Here is a 19,952-nt window from a genome sequence, read left to right on the forward strand (position 1 = left end):
AATGAGCCTAAACTTCAACATTTTCAGTTGTGTGGAAAGCCTCAAAGTACAGTCACTGGTCCGTGAAACAGCCAGATGATAATGAAATCCTTCTGTTTTCTCCTGCATTTCCAGCTTATTTTTTTTAGCAAGGGCATGCTGACCCTGCTTGCAAAGATACCACCTCTCCCTCAAAATCTCATTTAAGATATGTCTGACACTTCCCTACATCTATTACAAAAGAGAACATCATAATAATAAACTAATAGAGCCTTGAGAAAAAGTCTGGAATGGGTTTAGTTGTCGCTGTCAGACTTCAGTCTGTCCGAATAAGGCGAAATCTTTCTGTCATCACACTGTTCCAAGGAGACATGCTGCTTTCATTTGCAACAGTTTTAGGAGGAAAACGGTACCAGGACTCCAAATTCACAGCTCTCTGAGAAACTGGGATTAGATTCCTCTATTTTTATACTCCGAATGTGATCAACCACAAATGAGTCAGCCCATAGATAAACGTCCCGAGGTATTGATTAACTTGTAAGAAAGTGATGGGAGTTAGATTTCTTTTTTCCAAGTAACATCATCAGTTGCATCAAACTATGTTACTTTGCCCAAAGCAAAATGAAAAGGAGAATAGAAAGTCTTTTTTTTTTTATTTTTTTTTATGTCTAATTATCAGAAATAAATAAATAATTGGCAGATGGAAGCCTCATTAGACAATGTGCAGCTTGTATCTCTGAAATGGAAACCTTTCAACATATTCTTCACAACTCATTCTCAATCTGTGGTAGAATTGTGATATGATTGCAAAATTTGCTCTGGTAAACTGCAAAATTCAAAGAAATTATTATTGTGATGAAGGAGGGCGGGGCAGAGAGCTGTGGGAGAGGAGTGAGGACAGTGGAGGGAATGATAATGAGCAAAATCTGCAAGACACACCATTCTTGGGTCCCGCGGAGAAGCTCCGGACGGATAAAAGGAGGAGTGATGACAGTGGAAAGGAGAGAGGACGAGGCCTGGCCTGGGACATTTTGTTTCTTTTTAATCACTAAAACTTTACGCTGAACTTTGCTGGTTACTGCCTCATTTCTTCCATGAACTGAACACTGTTACAATTACATTTATGTAAATCAAACAAAATGTATCAAATCAAATACTAAACAATGTTAGTTGTTAAATTGTTAATCGCACAATATAATTCGAATAAAAATGGTGTAATAAAATACAATTGTGGAATAAAAAAAGCTGACATGTTTGATGCATTTTCAAAAGTGGTCCCAGACTATTGTACCCCACAGTATATGGCATATAATAAATGTCCCCAATTTTTATAACTCACAGTTAAATTAAGATTTCAACATGTGCTTGACATCATTCTCCACAAGGGCATCGAGCTTTGTTCTTCACTTGTTAGAAACACATGCATGCAGACACTCACATCCTAATGACTAACTAAGAACAAGCATTTCCCTTTAGAGATAATAAACTGGGAGTTAAGAAAACATGACTGGCATTATAAACTGTAAATCTGTAACACGTTCAATTAAACTGACTATTAAATTAAATTTTATTACCATTATAAATTGAGATGCTGGCATCAACGTAAGCATATCACGTACACGAGGAAACCAACTATGGCTAAGGGTAAAAGCACAAAAACACTTACAGCACTGTGAGCTTGGTGCATGTCATCAGAGTGGAATAATTCAGCAACTCAACGTGGTTCTCAGCAAAGTCCCTGCGAGGAAAGACAAGCCAAGGAAAAGAAAAGAAAGAAAAACAGCTGTAAATTTAAAAAATACATCTTAATCCTAAATTCGAGTACAAAATAACGGCACCGACGGCTGCAAAAACTCATCCCTCTACTCTGCCTGCAACAAAAACACATTTGTTCAAGAGCCATAGGTGCATGACAACTACATGAATAATAAGCTTGCCCTATGCTGAAATCGTTCATTCAGTGAGTGCCTTGATCAGAGGACGTGACTGACTTTGATAGTGCCGCTGATAGTCTTCCTCTCAGAACTGTCGGGCTGGACTTGCAGATGGCAAATTGTCATTCAGCGTCGAGAGTATTGCAGTACGAGTGAGCCTGCTCGGATAAGTAACATAAAAAAACACAGTCCCCCTGATGATGTCCACTGTCCATCTCTTTCCAATCTGACTATAATTACCAGAGTACATTGCTCACAGAAAAGCCGTAAATGAGTGCTCATTATGAAAGGAGAGATGGTCGAAAAAACACAGACGACACATTTGGCAAAGATACAGGCACTTTGAAAGAAGTTTTCATTGTTAACTCAAGATGTGTGACAGTCAATGGAGTTGTTGTCAGACCTTTGACTAAACAGCACAAGCAGCTTAATCTTGCCTATAAGCACCAACTTAAACAGGAAGAGAGTGTTTGACTGACATGTCAAGCGACAGAACACTGAACAAAACAACATTTTGCTCGCTCTAACCTGAAAAACCGGCAGATCCAGAGATTATTTCATCCTCAAAAGCACTCGTCGTTTCACCCGGGACCTCATAAACATGACTTTGTTTCCAAGTAGACTGATAATAAACTCTGTGTTCCCTTACTCCAGGAAGTTACTTAAAATCAGCCAATCAGATTAAAGCTTGCCAGAAAATACTTTCCAGTTTTGGGTGCGATACGCATCGGACAGTCAGTCAGTGGCCTGTGGGTCAGTCCGTGGGCGCCCTGTCTGAGAATAATCATGTTTCTAGGTTATTGTTGACTATAAAACTTTGGAGCACACATCTTTAAAAGTTTTCCAGTAAGTGAGTGTGGTCTTCTCTGCAAGGTTCAGCTGAGCAAAGCAACTTATTACAGCAGCGCAAGTTATATTGAGAGGACAGCTGTGGAATGCTGATATGATTCATGCCGAGTGAGATTTGCTAAAATCAAACCTACCTGACCTATAGCAAATACAAAAGAGGATTATGATAGGGTCTCAATTGACCATCAGGTAAGTGTTACGGACTCTCTCTGTTTGTTAACCTCAGAATGACTTATTCAAATAAAGCAAAGAGCCTGATGACTAATATACTAATGGAGATGTGGGTATAAACACACACATACAGACAGACATATACAGTCGCTTACACAGCTGAAAGTAGCAACAACAAAACAACTTTTTATTTGATGATATGTTGAGGCCACAAAAATAAATGCTTTCTCTATACAAGATTCAGTGCAAATGTACACACACAGAAATACATGGACCATCCAAGAAGGCTTTAACATTATTAAAGTATCATGCAGCAACACTGTAACACTAACAAATATCCTGTTAATTTTACGGTAAAAAACTGACAGCTGTGGTTGCCAGAAATTCACTGTAAAAATACGGTGACAGTGTTTCCAGTTTTACAGGATGCCTGTATATTTTACAGCACATTTCATTAAGTGATATAATAGAACTACCAATTTTAGTTATTAATTTTAATTATAAATTAAATTGATTAAATTTTAATTTAATAAAAAAAAATTAAAAACTTACGTAAATCATATATGTGAATTGCCAAATTATAATACAACATTATTATTTGGCTAAACATTAGCCATTCATTAACAAATGGATAATTTTTCAAAATGATAGATGTGGGGTAAACTGTACCAGATGCTTTGGGGTAAGCTATGTCAATGGCTGAACTGGGCAAAATTAGTTACTGAGTTCTGAAAACGAGATGATTAAGGATTTCTGCCACAAAATGATTAAGGATTTTCCAGAATAAGGTTATGTAGAATTATAAAGAAGCTACTTCAGCCTGGGAAAATTGCACAGAGGGAGTAATATTTCCATGCAACCTTGATTAATGGAATGTTGAATAATAATATTTGTATAATCATGAATTTAACATTTTTTATGGTTCACAATTTCATACACAAAAATGACTATAAAAAATCTGAATGTTTAATATATTAAAATGTATTCCTGTCTCATTTAAAATAAAATAAAATAAAATAAAATAAAATAAAATAAACAAAAAAAGGTATTATAGTGAACTATAAACTTTTTTTGTTTTACCTCATCTCATTTCTCCTTGATAGAGGACAGCTACTGGCACAGATTACCCCACTCTCCCCCACTGGATTTAGAGAGAAACATCTAAAACACAATCCACTATTGTGTTTATGTTACTAAGAGGGGAAAAATGGATCAAAAAAATGAAGTACTCACAGCCAGCTGAGCAAGGGCATGTGCTGACAGAGACTCGAGTTGGGCAGCCACATCAAGGATGTGTTCACCATAGATCTGCGATCAAGCACAAAAATTATACTCAACCACGTAAAATGGCAACCCAGCCTCGATGTGCAAACTATCACAGCAAGAGCCTTGAAGATCTTTATTGTAGAAGTCAAACATACCCCCTGCAGCACTTCAAGGTGCGACTGAATCAGTCTCAGAGGGAAAACAGCCAAGGCTTTCTACTTTGTGCTATTAGACAACAGGTGTTCTCTGTTTCACAAGCATAATTAGCTTTTGTAAAACAAGTCCTTAGTTATTATCAACTAACTAAGAAATTAATTTTAACCTCTGAAAGGAGGTCATGCAAATAATCAAAAACACCAGAAAATTAGAAATGAACATTAAACATGCATTTAGTTAATTATGCTAATATAGAGAACAGTTTCATCTGTACTCATAAATGCTAAATTAATGGAGTGCTTGTTATGCAGTGAGCACTTGTATAACTAATTTAGTATTTATTTATTAATAAATTGGGCTCAAAGTAATTTTCTGAAAATACAGACTCCCGCAAGCTACGCTTTTGCATGCAATGGCTAAACTTAAACAGAGCCAGGCAGCTGGAAAACGTTCAAGAGATTTACTACTGTTATTTCAGCTATTATCCAGGAATCACAGAGCGAAGTGAACTGGCTGGAGAAACATTCTGGGCTAGTGTATAGTCTCTTCTAGGATGACTTCAGATATCTTAATTCATGAAAGGTAATCTCATGAGGTACTTTTCTTTTAAGTGATGCTTAATATCCGTTTTGGATTTTCTGTTATTAGTTAGCAATCCCTGAGAGAAACTTGGTTTTCATTAAGATGGAGGAACATAAATGAAACACTTCTTTAAAATATCTTGTATTTTGTTTAGAAATACTGTGCAAAAGTGGCATAAATGTTTCATTTTTACTTTGAAGTTCAAATTAAACTCACACCTTAAAGTGTAATTTGCAGATTTTCAAAGATGATTGACAATCAGTATAATGTTTAGATTGGCGGTATGGTTCTGTTCTGATCAGAAACATCCATACATCCTAGCATGGATAATAACAGAACAGAAGAACCAACATAAATGTATTACGGTCCCGGATATCATTAAAGTTCTTAATGACAATAAATTAATTTACCAACATAAATCAAGATAAATAACAGTCTACTTTGAAGAGGAATATCAGAAGGCCAAGTCCTAATTGTGGACGAGAGGAGGAAGGTAATAGCTCCTAAACAATACGATAAAGCAGCTGATAATAATACTAAATGGTGCCTTATGGATGCTGTGACAGGCATCATATTCCTATCGGCAGACATTGATCAGCTGATGCGAGCTTGACTGACATGACCTGCCAGAACCGACACTACTCTTGATATTTATAGAATTAATTTAATTTGATAAATTGTAAATACAGTCTTAGAAGGAATGAGTAGAAAAATTACACAAAATATGTGTAACACTCTAATTTACACATTTTGTTATTACAATATTAATTATTACATATTAACTAAAAATGTGTTGAAAAAAATAATCTATTTTACACATATCTATGTGTAGTTTAAAATGAACACAACTTGGGAATTTACTCAAAGCATTGAAAGCAACACTAAGGAACATTTTTTTACCTTAAAATAATGTTTCCAAAATCGTATCAGTGGTTCATCAAGTCGTAACAGGATGAAAGGCACTTCTGGATTCGCTTTGCAGCCCTATATCTACTATTACCACACCATGCAAGTTTGCCAAACCGGGTCGCGTTTCTGTAGTTCGAATGAGACATAAGAAAACTACAAATTTGACTTGCTTTACGTCAAGCGTTACAATAGTCATTATTTAGTTTTCCTTCGTTTCTGATGTCGCAATACATCATACTTTCATGAAATCATGCAACATACTCTACCTTGTCAGTGGACATCGTTCATTCCAAAGCCGGTGCTAGATAAACAGCGAGTGTGCGTGCGACAGTAGGCTGCGGGCGGCGAAATTATTTACGACAGCGGTAATGGACAATTCCGCTTCCAAGGGCGACCGAAGAGGAAAAGTTCCTTAGTGTTGCTTTAACACAATAGGAGTAGACTGATGTGCTTACACACTTCTTGTGTTATTTTTATAACGCGACAGTTATTTAAATTGGCTAGTTGAACTGAACCAAGGTCTAGTTACTTTGAGTGAACAGAATCCAGTTAGTACGTTAGTAGATAATAGTCTCTTAATGACAGCAACTATTTTGTTTTTACTTCTATATTGTTGAAAATAAAACATTTATATTTCACTTCGTTATCGACTACCCCTCGCATCAAAACTGTTCGTGAAAACCACCTTTTACCTGGGAGGAGATGATTCGCGCCGAATCACGCCGGTGATGCTAGCAAGATTCTTGAGGTAAGCTGCACTTGAATTCATATATTTACTTATGTTTATTTACAAAAACAATATTTTCTGCTACTGTTATTTTAATACTGGTTTAAAAGCTAGGTTACGACGAGATTTTGCGGGCAAAAAAAAAAAACACCCATTAGTCTATAGTGTAACGTTAGCTGTAGCATGGCTAAACCAAGCAGCTTTATGTTGATGAATGCTGCGAATATGCGTGGAAAACCCGATTCAAAATCAACATAACTTTTTCCACTTTCACACGAAATTCCCGATAATGAAGTGACGTATACGAATTAAAAAATAAATTTTCACAGATCCACTTTTTGGTTATCAGTTGTTAATCACACATCTACAGAGAATTGTGATAGAACAAGATACAATTATAATATATTTGTGATTTATTGAGTAGTTTTTTACATTAAAAGGAGAAAAATATGATTCTAAATATGACTGTGCTGATGCACACCAGGAGAATATTTAATTAATATGTATTATGTCAATAAAGTAAAAATAAATCCATGTAGCCTTACAGTAAACATCTATTTTTGTATTTATCATAATGAAAGATTTTTTGTTTTTAGAAAAATGTCCATAGCACCAATTTGTGTGAATTATGTAGAACAACCCCAGCACAGGTTTTGGCAGAGTCTAGGCCACACACACACAGAAAAATAAATCGGAGGTGAACACGGATGATAAGATAATATCAAGAGGAAAAGAATAACATATAAATGAAATATTTTCAGTGAGGAAAAAAAAAAAAAAAGTATTGTGATGGTAAAACATTTCCTTCTTTTACTCTAGTTAGTTTTGGCACATAAGTTATCAAAAAGCTGGCATGAAAGCCATAGGATATTAATTACATTAGCCTTCGGGTAACCCACAAGTTGAAATCCAAAAGTATTTGATTTCTTTGGGTACAGACAGTTCTGTATCACGGTGAAAAGATCTAAAAGTTGTTTTGTTGCAAAAAGAAAATTGGCTGTGTTACAGGGTTAGTGATCCCTAGATCCCTTTCTTTGTTTCTTTAATGACGTCTTGACATTTCCTTGATATGACATTTCCTTTTGGCATACTTGTTACCAACAAGCAAATAAACTCAGATGTGTCTTTGACATATCAAATTGTTGTGGGAAATTGATTTAATTCACAGTGACTGGCAAATTCTAAACAGAGAAAAAGTAGTAAAAGTAAAAGATAATATTGCTTAATTTCAACCTCCTAAAACAACATCCTATAGTTTTCAAATTTACTTGACTGGTCAGGCACAATTGTATCAGAAACAGGGACAAACTTGATAAAAACTGATAAAAGATAATTATATAAATACAAAACTTGACATCTTCCTTAGAGAGATAACAAGGACAAGCTGATTAAACACCAATTAAACACCAGCTGATTAAACACCGCCACACTTGAGAAACACCATGAAATATTTTTAAACAGCAAGATACTTACAGAAATGTCAGCGACCTCAAACCGATAAACGCATCACGGGTGATGCTTTTAAGTGGATTGTGATCCAAGACTCTGAGGAAAAAAGAATAATACAAGAACGGAACGGGTGTCTTTTACGAAATGTTAACCACAGGAATACATTGTTATGACGCCATATTTTACCTTGTGTGTGTTTTTTTGTTTTGTTTTTTTGCATGATAGAAAGAAATATCTTAATGGCACATCTTTTGTCAGTGACTGTGCTTGTTCTAAAGGTGCCCAGCCTGTGTGTGTGTGTGTGTGTGTGTGTGTGCTGCTGACTGTGTCAACAAGCCACCCAAGTCATTCTCAGCTTCTTTCTGTTAAATCATATTCAGAGCCAATATTCTACTTACTCAGAGCTATTATGCCAAATTTAATTAAGTATTTATTTTCAAGGAGACAGTGCCTCGCCGGAAATTTAAATGAGAAAATAAAATCAAAGTACACAAAATAAAAACAAAATATTGCAAAATATGGTATGAAATGTCTATGAAGTGTGTAAAGCCAAAAAATAACAGAAGTACAAGAAAATTTGTTCTAAAATGTAAACTAAAATATAAACATAAAACAAAGAAATAGCCTATAAAAATATATAAAATAAAATAGACATATAACAATGATAAATGGAAATTAATATTACATTTTGTGATTGACATTTGATGTAAAAGATTTTCCCTTTTGTAATTCATTAAATGTGTTGTGATGCATACTCACAGCCAGTTTAATTTGTGCAGATCTCTGAATACACCCGGGCCTAAATAGGTTATGTGGTTTTGGCTCAGAAACCTGCATAAAAGACCATGTTTAATTAGGGACACAGACTTGAAATTGATAAAAAGCTCCATTCGCTTTCAAGGTTAGATATTAATTTTTCCAAACGATCGATTTACGGATATAAAAATAAATATAGCTGCAAGCAGCCATTACCGGGGCCAAGCAGAATAAGACGACAAGACATGCCAACATGTCTGAAAGTGTCAGACCAACTGCAACAATGAGCAATTAAAGACATTTAAAGAGGATTTTAGGCAAAATGCCTGAAAAATCATAGAAACAATAATTAAAAATATGATTTGATGGATTATCACTTTCGACCAATAGGTGGCGCAGTTACAAAACTGATGTGATGTGGTCAGAGTGAAGTGACAATGACACATACAAAGATTGGTGTCAATATATCAAGGCATTGCAGAGATAAAGCCTTAATTATTGCTATTAGCATCATGCCTCAACTTTGCTGCTGCGCTATACGAAAACGGTTTCGTCTATCGACACGAAATCCATAACTTTTAGTCGGCACGGTCTGGAGATGATACGATTCGATTTTGGTGAAAATCGGACAAACGGTCTAGGAGGAGTTCGAAAAAGTAGGTTTTGAATGAAAATCAAGATGGCGGACAGGAAGTTTGGCCAAATAAGGAAAACTTGGTATCTATGTTCTCGGCTTGACCCAAGGAATCTATTAAGACCCGTGGCATTTCAATAGCCAGATTTATTCAAAAGTTATTAGCCTTTTTGGAAATTTTGTTATAACTTTTGACCACTAGGTGGCGCTGTCTTGAAATATTTTGGTTGCCTTCAGGGGATGGTGCTGATGACACAATCTGAGTTTCGTAATATTACACCAATGCATTTGTTTAGTATAGCATTTTATTTCACAAAACTGTATTGAAGTCAATGGGAATTTCATATTTTGTTCAATTATAGCGCCACCAAGAGGCTCAGTCCCACAATTTTTTTTACGTGTCCTCAGAGTGAGCCCATACATATGTGTGTCAATTTTGGTGAAAATATCTCAATTCACTTCGGAGTTATAGACATTTATATGAAAAAACACGAAAAAAATGACTGACACATGACTTTGATTGGAAATTAGTACCCCTAAACATCAATATTTTCGCATTTGGGCATTAACGTTTAGTTAACAAGCTATGATTCCAAACTTCTGACGGTGGTTTCGTCTCGATCGGACAAACGGTTTCGAAGATATCGCCTAATGTTTTTTAAGTGCTAAATCACAACGCTACACAAACCGTAAGGCGAAACCTAGCATATTTGGTATCGTTGGACTTGGCAAGGATTCAGGAGTCTAATGAGATGAGTTTGGTGAAAATAAGTCGACCACACCCAAAGTTATAAGCATTTGAAAAATAAAATTCACCACTAGGTGGCGCTGTTTCGAAACTTCTCACGCTCCTTCAGAACATCGTGCTGATGACCCATACCGAGTTTCGTAACAATCCGTTCATGCGTTCTTAAAATACAGCATTTTAGCACAAAATTCAAAATGGCCGACAGTCAAAATGGCCGATATGGTAAAATTTTATATCAGTCGACTCGGCATGTTGCCCTGAATCTAACGAGACCAATTTTATGATTTTTGGACAAAATGTTCAGAAGTTATAAGCAAAAATAGCCATTTTTCATATCTCCGGACCAGTAGGTGGCGCTGCGCCGAAACGCAGCATGTAGCCTCAGGTCATGCTTGTGATGACATGTACCAATTTTGGTCTGAATATGATAAAGCGTTGCGGAGATACAGCCCTACGACTGTTTTCGCAAGCGCTACGTAAAATGTGTTCGAGCGTTATTCGAAAACGGTTTGACGAATCAATTTGAATTCCATAACTTTTTGTCAGCACTGCCTGAAGATGATCTGGTTCAATTTTCGTGCAAATCGGACAAACCGTCTAGGACGAGTTCGAAAAAGTAGCTTTTTCAGCCCACTAAAAATGGCGGCCATATTTATAAGCCGGAAAATGACGTCATAGGGTGCAATCGAATCGGCATGAGCTCGGGAATCAGAGGAAAAAATAATTTTGTTGATTGGCCGAACGGTTCAAAAGTTATTAGCAAAATAAAAGTGAAATTTTGGACAGGTGGTGGCGCTAGAGGGATTGGTTTTAAGACACCAAATTTGGTATGGTGACTTTTTGGACTGTCCTCTATCATTGTGCCAAATTTCATAACTTTCCCGCAATCGGTTCTATGGGCTGCCATAGACTCCCATGGCGGAAGAAGAATAATAATAATAAATATAGCTGCAAGCAGCCATTACCGGGGCCAAGCAGAATAAGACGACAAGACATGGCTGAAGGTGTCAGATCAACTGCAACAATGAGCAATTACAGACATTTAAAGAGGATTTTAGACGAAATGGCTGAAAAATCATAGAAACAGTAATTAAAAATATAATTTAATTGATTATCACTTTCGACAAGTAGGTGGCGCAGTTACAAAACTGATGTGGTCAGAGTGAAGTGACAATGTCACATACAAAGTTTGTTGTCAATATGTCAAGGCATTGCAGAGATAAAGCCTGAATAGTGCTATTGGCATCATGCCTCAACTTTGCTGCTGCGCTATACGAAAATGGTTTCGTCTATCGACAAGAAATCCATAACTTTTAGTCGGCACGGTCTGGAGATGATACGATTAGATTTTGGTGAAAATCGGACAAACGGTCTAGGAGGAGTTTGAAAAAGTAGGTTTTGACTGAAAATCAAGATGGCGGACAGGAACCTAGGCCAAATAAGGAAAACTTGGTATCTATGTTCTCGGCTTGACCCAAGGAATCTATTAAGCATTTCAATAGCCAGATTTATTCAAAAGTTATTAGCCTTTTTGGAAATTGTTACAACTTTTGACCACTAGGTGGCGCTGTCTCGAAATATTTTGGGTACCTTCAGGGGATGGTGCTGATGACACAATCTGAGTTTCGTAATATTAAACCAATGCATTTGTTTAGTATAGCATTTTATTTCACAAAATTGTATGGAAGTCAATGGGAATTTCATGTTTTGTTCTATTATAGCGCCACCAAGAGGCTCAGTCCCACCATTTTTTGTATGTGTCCTCAGAGTGAGCCCATACATATGTGTGTCGATTTTGGTGAAAATATCTCAATTATCTTCGGAGTTATAGACATTTATATGAAAAAACACGTAAAAAATGACTGACACATGACTTTAATTGGAATTTACTACCTCTAGATATCAATATTTTCGCATTTGGGCTTCAATGTTTAGTTAACAAGCTATGATTCCAAACTTCTGACGGTGGTTTCGTCTCGATCGGACAAACGGTTTCGAAGATATCGCCTAATGTTTTTTAAGTGCTAAATCACAACGCTACACAAACCGTAAGGCGAAACCTAGCATATTTGGTATCGTTGGACTCGGCAAGGATTCAGGAGTCTAATGAGATGAGTTTGGTGAAAATAAGTCGACCACACCCAAAGTTATAAGCATTTGAAAAATAAAATTCATCACTAGGTGGCGCTGTTTCGAAACTTCTCACGCTCCTTCAGAACATCGTGCTGATGACCCATACCGAGTTCTGTAACAATCCGTTCATGCGTTCTTAAAATACAGCATTTTAGCACAAAATTCAAAATGGCCGACAGACAAAATGGCCGATATGGTAAAATTTTATATCAGTCGACTCGGCATGTTGCCCTGAATCTAACGAGACCAATTTTATGATTTTTGGACAAAATGTTCAGAAGTTATAAGCAAAAATAGCCATTTTTCATATCTCCGGACCAGTAGGTGGCGCTGCGCCGAAACGCAGCAGGTAGCCTCAGGTCATGCTTGTGATGACATGTACCAATTTTGGTCTGAATCCGATAAAGCGTTGCGGAGATACAGCCCTACGACTGTTTTCGCAAGCGCCACGTAAAATGTGTTCGAGCGTTATTCGAAAACGGTTTGACGAATCAATTTGAATTCCATAACTTTTTGTCAGAACTGCCTGAAGATGATCTGGTTCAATTTTCGTGCAAATCGGACAAACCGTCTAGTACGAGTTCGAAAAAGTAGCTTTTTCAGCCCACTAAAAATGGCGGCCATATTTATAAGCCGGAAAATAACGTCATAGGGTGCAATCGAATCGGCATGAGCTCGGGAATCAGAGGAAAAAAGAATTTTGTTGATTGGCCAAACGGTTCAAAAGTTATTAGCAAAATAAAAGTGAAATTTTGGACAGGTGGTGGCGCTAGAGGGATTGGTTTTAAGACACCAAATTTGGTATGGTGACTTTTCGGACTGTCCTCTATCATTGTGCCAAATTTCATAACTTTCCCGCAATCGGTTCTATGGGCTGCCATAGACTCCCATGGCGGAAGAAGAATAATAATAATAACAAGCAGCCATTACCGGGGCCAAGCAGAATAAGACAACAAGACGTGTCAGACCAACTGCAACAATGAGAAATTAAAGACATTTAAAGAGGATTTTAGGCAAAATGCCTGAAAAATCATAGAAACAGTAATGAATAATATCATTTAATGGCTTATCACTTTTGACCAATAGGTGGCGCAGTTACAAAACTGATGTGATGTGGTCAGAGTGAAGTGACAATGACACATACAAAGTTTGGTGTCAATATGTCAAGGCATTGCAGAGATAAAGCCTGAATAGTCCTTTTGGCATCATGCCTTAAATTTGCTGCTGCGGTATAAGAAAATGGTTCCGTCAATCGACACGAAATCCATAACTTTTAGTCGGCACGGTCTGGAGATGATACGATTCGATTTTGGTGAAAATCGGACAAACGGTCTTGGAGGAGTTCGAAAAAGTAGGTTTTGAATGAAAATCAAGATGGCGGACAGGAAGTTAGGCCAAATAAGGTAAACTTGGTATCTATGTTCTCAGCTTGACCCAAGGAATCTACTAAGATGAGTTGCATTACAATAGGCCAATTTATTCAAAAGTTATTAGCAGTTTTGGAAATTTTGTTATAACTTTTGACCACTAGGTGGCGCTGTTTCTAAATATGTTGGGTACCTTCAGGGGATGGTGCAGATGGCACATTCTGAGTTTTGTAATATTACACCAATGCATTTGTTTAGTATAGCATTTTATTTCACAAAACTGTATTGAAGTCAATGGGAATTTCATGTTTTGTTCTATTATAGCGCCACCAAGAGGCTCAGTCACACAATTTTTTTTACGTGTCCTCAGAGTGAGCCGATACATATGTGTGTCAATTTTGGTGAAAATATCTCAATTCGCTTCAGAGTTATAGACATTTATATGAAAAAACACGTAAAAAATGACTGACACATGACTTTGATTGGAATTTACTACCCCTAAACATCAATATTTTCGCATTTGGGCATTGGCGTATAGCTATCGACCTATGTTTCCAAACTTCTGACGGTGGTTTCGTCTCGATCGGACAAACGGTTTCGAAGATATAGCCAAATGTTTTTTAAGCGCTAAATCACAACGCTACACAAACCGTAAGGCAAAACCTAGCATGTTTGGTATCGTAGGACTCGGCAAGGTTTCAGGAGTCTAATTAGATGAGTCTCGTGAAAATAAGTCGACCGCACCCAAAGTTAAAAGCATTTGAAAAAAAAAATTCACCACTAGGTGGCGCTGTTTCGAAACTTCTCACGCTCCTTCAGGATATCGTGCTGATGACCCATACCAAGTTTCGTAACAATCCGTTCATGCGTTCTTAAAATACAGCATTTTAGCACAAAATTCAAAATGGCCGACAGTCAAAATGTCCGATATGGTAAAATTGGATATCAGTCGACTCGGCATGTTGCCCTGAATCTATCGAGACCAATTTTATGATTTTTGGACAAACTGTTCAGAAGTTATAAGCAAAAATAGCCATTTTTCATATCTCCAGACCAGTAGGTGGCGCTGCGCCGAAACGCAGCATGTAGCCTCAAGTCATGCTTGTGAGTACATGTACCAAGTTTGGTCTGAATACGATAAACCGTTGCGGAGATACCGCCTTACGACTGTTTTTGCAGGCGCTACGTAAAATTTGTTCGAGCGTTTATCAAGAACGGTTTGACGAATCAATTTGAATTTCATAACTTTTTGTCAGCACTGCCTGAAGATGATCTGGTTCAATTTTTGTGCAAATCGGACAAACCGTCTAGGACGAGTTCGAAAAAGTAGGTTTTTAGAAAAATTCAAGATGGCGGCCATATTTTAATGACGTAAAATTACGTCATAGGGTGCAATCGAATTGCCATGAGCTCAGAAATCAGAGAAAACAAGAATTTAGCTGATTGGCCTTACGGTTCAAAAGTTATTAGCAAAATAAAAGTGAAATTTTGGACAGGTGGTGGCGCTAGAGGGAATGACTTAGAAACACCAAAATTGGTGTATTTAATGTTGGGACTGTCCTCTATCAGAATGTCAAACCAAAACAACTTTCCCGCGCTCGGTTCTATGGGCTGCCATAGACTCCCATGGCGGAAGAAGAATAATAATAATAATAATAATAATAAGAACGGGAACAGATACAATAGGTGCCTCCGCACCTTCGGTGCTTGGCCCCTAATAATAATAATAAGAACGCGAACAAAAACAATAGGTGCCTCCGCACCTTCGGTGCTTGGCCCCTAATAATAATAATAAGAACGCGAACAAAAACAATAGGTGGCTCCGCACCTTCGGTGCTTGGCCCCTAATAAATGGCCCTATAAAGAATCCTAATGAATACGAGTGCTGCAAAACTAATGTCTGCCTCACACACACACTGAGCTTCATCTGAGATGCTTTCAAATTAACTAAAGGAAGATTAGAACAGTAAAGAAAAGGTAAAAGATTATAATTCCCACAAAACTCTTTAAGAAACATTTATAATGTCATTTATCATCCAGACCCACTAGACTGACTTTCCCTAATGACATTACATCATCATCTTCCCAGGATTAGATTTGTCCTCATCCTGCTGTTTATGGGAGCAAGGAGATCTCAGAGCTGCTGTGAAAGAAAGACAATTATATGCTAGTCGCAAAAACTTTGTTCAAACCACCTTGAAAAATAGCCTGCACCCACCTGGCCACATACAAAAAGATCTACAGCCCAAAGAAGCCATTGTGCTCTGCATCATTGAACACATGATGCAATTTTGTTTGTGAAAGGGCGTACATTGTTCAATATTCGACCGGAGATGTAATTTTATTAGCCTATCTCCAGGTCTGAACACCTCTTCCATGACCATACAATCTCTTACTGGCTTTTAATGAAGGAGCAGTTGCTTATAAAAGTTAAAGAATGAAATTGCAGAAAAAACTAAACAGAAATATTATTCATAATCTTTTTAAAAAGGTAATCTTATAAGTGAAAGGTAAGAAGAGTACTCACAATTTCTCTAGAGTGAATAGTCCACTGAAGGCATGGCTTGAGACCATCTGAATTGTGTTGTTCTGAAGAAACCTGTTCGAAAAAAGAAAGTCAGAACAAATAAGTGCTGAAAATGTTTATGGATACTATTATTCACCTGTGTAAATTTGGATGTCTGACACCATAAATGGCTAGATATTCAGCTGAAGTCGTTTAAATCAAAATAGTTGCTTTATGCAAATTTTAACCAAAACTTTGCGTTTGCATTACTTATAATACACTTCTCACGCTGTTCACTATTGCCGCGTTTGGTTTTGGTTCACTTTTATTTTGTAGTTTGCCTTAGCCCTATTTCATGGGCTGCGTTCAGCCCCGACAAAACGTTGCACAACGTTTTTTAAACAGAAACGGTGATGCGTTGAACACACTGTTCTGATGACGCAAGAGTTGCAACTATGGCAGCTGAGAAGGCCATTCTTTGTGAAGAATTTTCGGAGCCTGATGAAGTCGGTATAAATATGTGTTTAATACTACAAAATATGCCCGATGTTACAGTTACTGCACTTGCCGCCCAGAACAAAAGAGAACATCCCAATCGAGTGAAGGGATTTGTGAAAACTGAAATGGAAGCACACATCTTACCTAATTCAGACTAAAACACATCTATTTAGCCTCACATACTGACTTTATTTGTAGTTCATACTGTTTTAATACCCTGTACTTTCTTTCTCATTTTTAGGAAAAGCACTTAATTACCATTGTTTATTTCTATACCAAATGTCATATACTTGCAATGAAGCTAAAAATATAAACAACTACATCATTATGTTGATATCCTATATTTACAATAAAACTTATGACAAACATGTCTTCTAATAATGGGGGGTGGTAGCGCAATGGATAAGACACATGCCTTTGGTGTGAGAGACCCGGGTTCGAATCCACTGTGAGACACCAATGTGTCCCTGAGCAAGACACTTAACCCCTAGTTGCTCCAGAGGCGTGCGACCTCTGACAAATATAGCAATTGTAAGTCGCTTTGGATAAAAGCGTCAGCTAAATGAATAAATATAAATATAATATCCTCAGTTGTTGCGTATACCGAGCTCCATCGAACACATCTGTAAATTTTAATGAACCCATTGTGCGAGTTCACTTTAAATGGCGTGCTTTATATACAGTACATGTTGCTGCTGATTGGACTGCAGTTCTGACACACCCACCAAACAAGAGAAAACGTATCTCAAACCCCGTTGCACACCGGTGCACGCCGTTTCCAGGAAACATGACGTTCAACCCAGAAACCGTAGCAAAACGTTGCGCACCGTTTTGCACTTGAACGTGCCCATGTTCTTGTCATGTGATTCCCTTATTCTGTCATGTAATCTTGCCACATGCTTCCCTTGTCTATGTGTTATGTTCTCATTGGTTCATTGTTTAATTGTTCACAGGTGTCCCTTGTTTAGTCATTAGTATCTGTGCATAAATAGACCTCATGTTCCCATTGTCTTTTGTTTTATTCCCTGTTACTGCTGTAGGTGAGTTTGTTATGTTCATGTTTATTTCAAGTATCAAGTCAGGTTTTTGTTAATTTTGTTCAGGTTAAATAAACTGCACTTGGGTTCAGTACACTCACCTTCAGTAGACTACTGTTACAACTATAGCAGCCATTATAAACTACCTAATTAAGTTACAACAGTGGGTGGACTGAGATTATTAAATTATTTACCTGTCATAACTTTCCTTTCGTCATGCTCTTGATGATTAAAGTACAGTCATCTCAATTTTTTTCAGGAAAACAAGGCCACAAAGTACTAGAACATTAAGTGAAAGTCACTAATAATAATAATTGTGTTTGCCTACGTGTGAGACAGAAAGCAAGCAGCATTTACATGTATCTTTACCTATTTACTTTACAAGGATGGACCGTAATCTGATAATAAATTTGAGAAAAGAGACACACCATCTTTGGCAATCAACACCATACCCACATGTTATGTTTATTGAGGTGATTTTTGGTGATCTTGAAAATAATCTGAAATCTGAAAATAAGATTAAGGCTATAAAGTATTAGAACTGTGAGTAATGTTACTCATAATAATAATAATCTCATAAGGAAGAGAAAGAGACACAAATGAGTTTCTGCATTAATACAGAAGTGCAGTACATCTTAGGTGATCTTGAAAATATTTGAAAACCGATTTTCAAGAGGATACCCCAAAGACCTCCTCCAAGCCCCTGATGTTTTGGCCTTTATCTCAAAGAGCTAATTAATTGGGCAACAGGTGAACGGGATGATCAATCAAGGGAAACAACAGGCACACAGTGGCGAACAGTCTCAGAACAAAAACACAATGAAACAGCCAAAACGGAATAACTGAATATAACCATTACTCTGCGAGGTTGGAGGGTAAATTATCTCTACTTGGGGCTAGAGTGAGCAAGACATTTTGTGGTTTCATTTTTATTGGGTCCATGAGCCAGAAATTTTTCTGAAAATGCAACGGTACATTTTTAAGACTTTAAAGTTGTTTTTTTAATGCCAATTTCTGACCATTTGCTCTTGAAATACATATGAATATGATGTCAAGTCTCTTTGATCTTGTCATTTTAAATATATTTAATAAAGCAACCAGATACATTTCAGATAATCAAATCATGACTAACATCATGAGTGGGCCACTCATTCCATAAATATGTGCAGCATTTTCTCTCTACACTGTACTATAGTAGGCAAAACTCCCAAAATAAATTATTATATATATATTTTTTTAAATGTAGTGACGGCAAAAGTTGCCATGAAATTTTCAACTGAAGTTATGCCAGTCTTGACTGAACTGATTTATATCTGGAGAGAACTACAACTGCCTTTCTTTATTCTAAACAGAATTTATAGTTCATATATAAATTAAGGTTTGAATAAAAGCTCCAAGATTTTTAATATAATTTAGGAAATAGCCTCTCTTCCAAATCCTATTTAAATTTGGAAGAATGATGATAATCTCATCTGGCACTTTTTGAGGGTGCAGAAGAGCTTAAAAATGAATGTGCAATTCAAGTAATATGAGATCAAAAGCATGCTCTCAATTCAGAAGATTCCTCCAAACTGTGAGGAACATGTTGACCCCATGAGAGTTGCAGAGCTCTGAAGCTCTTACCTGCAAACATTATCAGCCATCACCACATGTTCTCAAATTCAAAAGGGAATTTAGTGGTGTGAAGCATTCACGGACATGCTAGGAAGAACTGTGCGCATAACTGAGAAAGACTGAGCTTTCTCTGAGCTCACGATATTAAAACAAAAGTATCTGAACAATTCAGGGGTTGCGCCAGCACAAACCCTCTTTTGGCATTAAAAGCTGCAGCAAAAACAGTTATTTTTGGGGCTGACCTTATTGCATATGAATTTGGAGGAGTTTTCCTTTCAGATGCAAAATGTATGGGTTGAGAGATTTTAAATAAATCATGCAACATGGTTTACAAAGGTTTGTGATAGTAAGTTTACTGGTATTTTTGTGCCATTATTTAATGCCCAAAAACCATGTCTTAACCCATTTTGTGCTTGACATGGCAGTGATAGTTGCGCTGCTCTTGGTAGATTGCATTGATCAATCAATCAAGGTTTCGCCACTAGATCACCCAAAGAACTTTCCACTCCCATCAGAGCTTTTATGAGATTGTAGTCTCTTGCTAATTTGTCCTGTTTACTAAATCTGGCCCTAGATCTCTAAAAATCCCTTGAATTTGCACATCCATCATAATATTGATTGGATCACAAAACCCTAA

General features: G+C 36.9%; 1 protein-coding gene across 2 annotated transcripts in view; it reads right to left on the bottom strand.

Moving 5' to 3' along the window:
• rxfp2a (relaxin family peptide receptor 2a) overlaps positions 1-19,952 on the bottom strand; it is a 63,267-nt gene that overhangs the window by 11,485 nt on the left and 31,830 nt on the right. For both annotated transcript variants that reach the window (XM_084401297.1, XM_084401296.1), the window contains exons 6-10: positions 16,188-16,259; positions 8,782-8,853; positions 8,047-8,118; positions 4,167-4,241; positions 1,646-1,717 (exon numbers count right to left, since the gene is read on the bottom strand). In XM_084401297.1, the coding sequence (XP_084257423.1) occupies positions 1,646-1,717; positions 4,167-4,241; positions 8,047-8,118; positions 8,782-8,853; positions 16,188-16,259 (363 nt within the window). The remainder of the gene's footprint in view (positions 1-1,645; positions 1,718-4,166; positions 4,242-8,046; positions 8,119-8,781; positions 8,854-16,187; positions 16,260-19,952) is intronic.

This window comes from Rutilus rutilus, assembly GCF_951802725.1.
Source record: "Rutilus rutilus genome assembly, chromosome: 25".
Lineage (NCBI taxonomy): Eukaryota > Metazoa > Chordata > Actinopteri > Cypriniformes > Leuciscidae > Rutilus > Rutilus rutilus.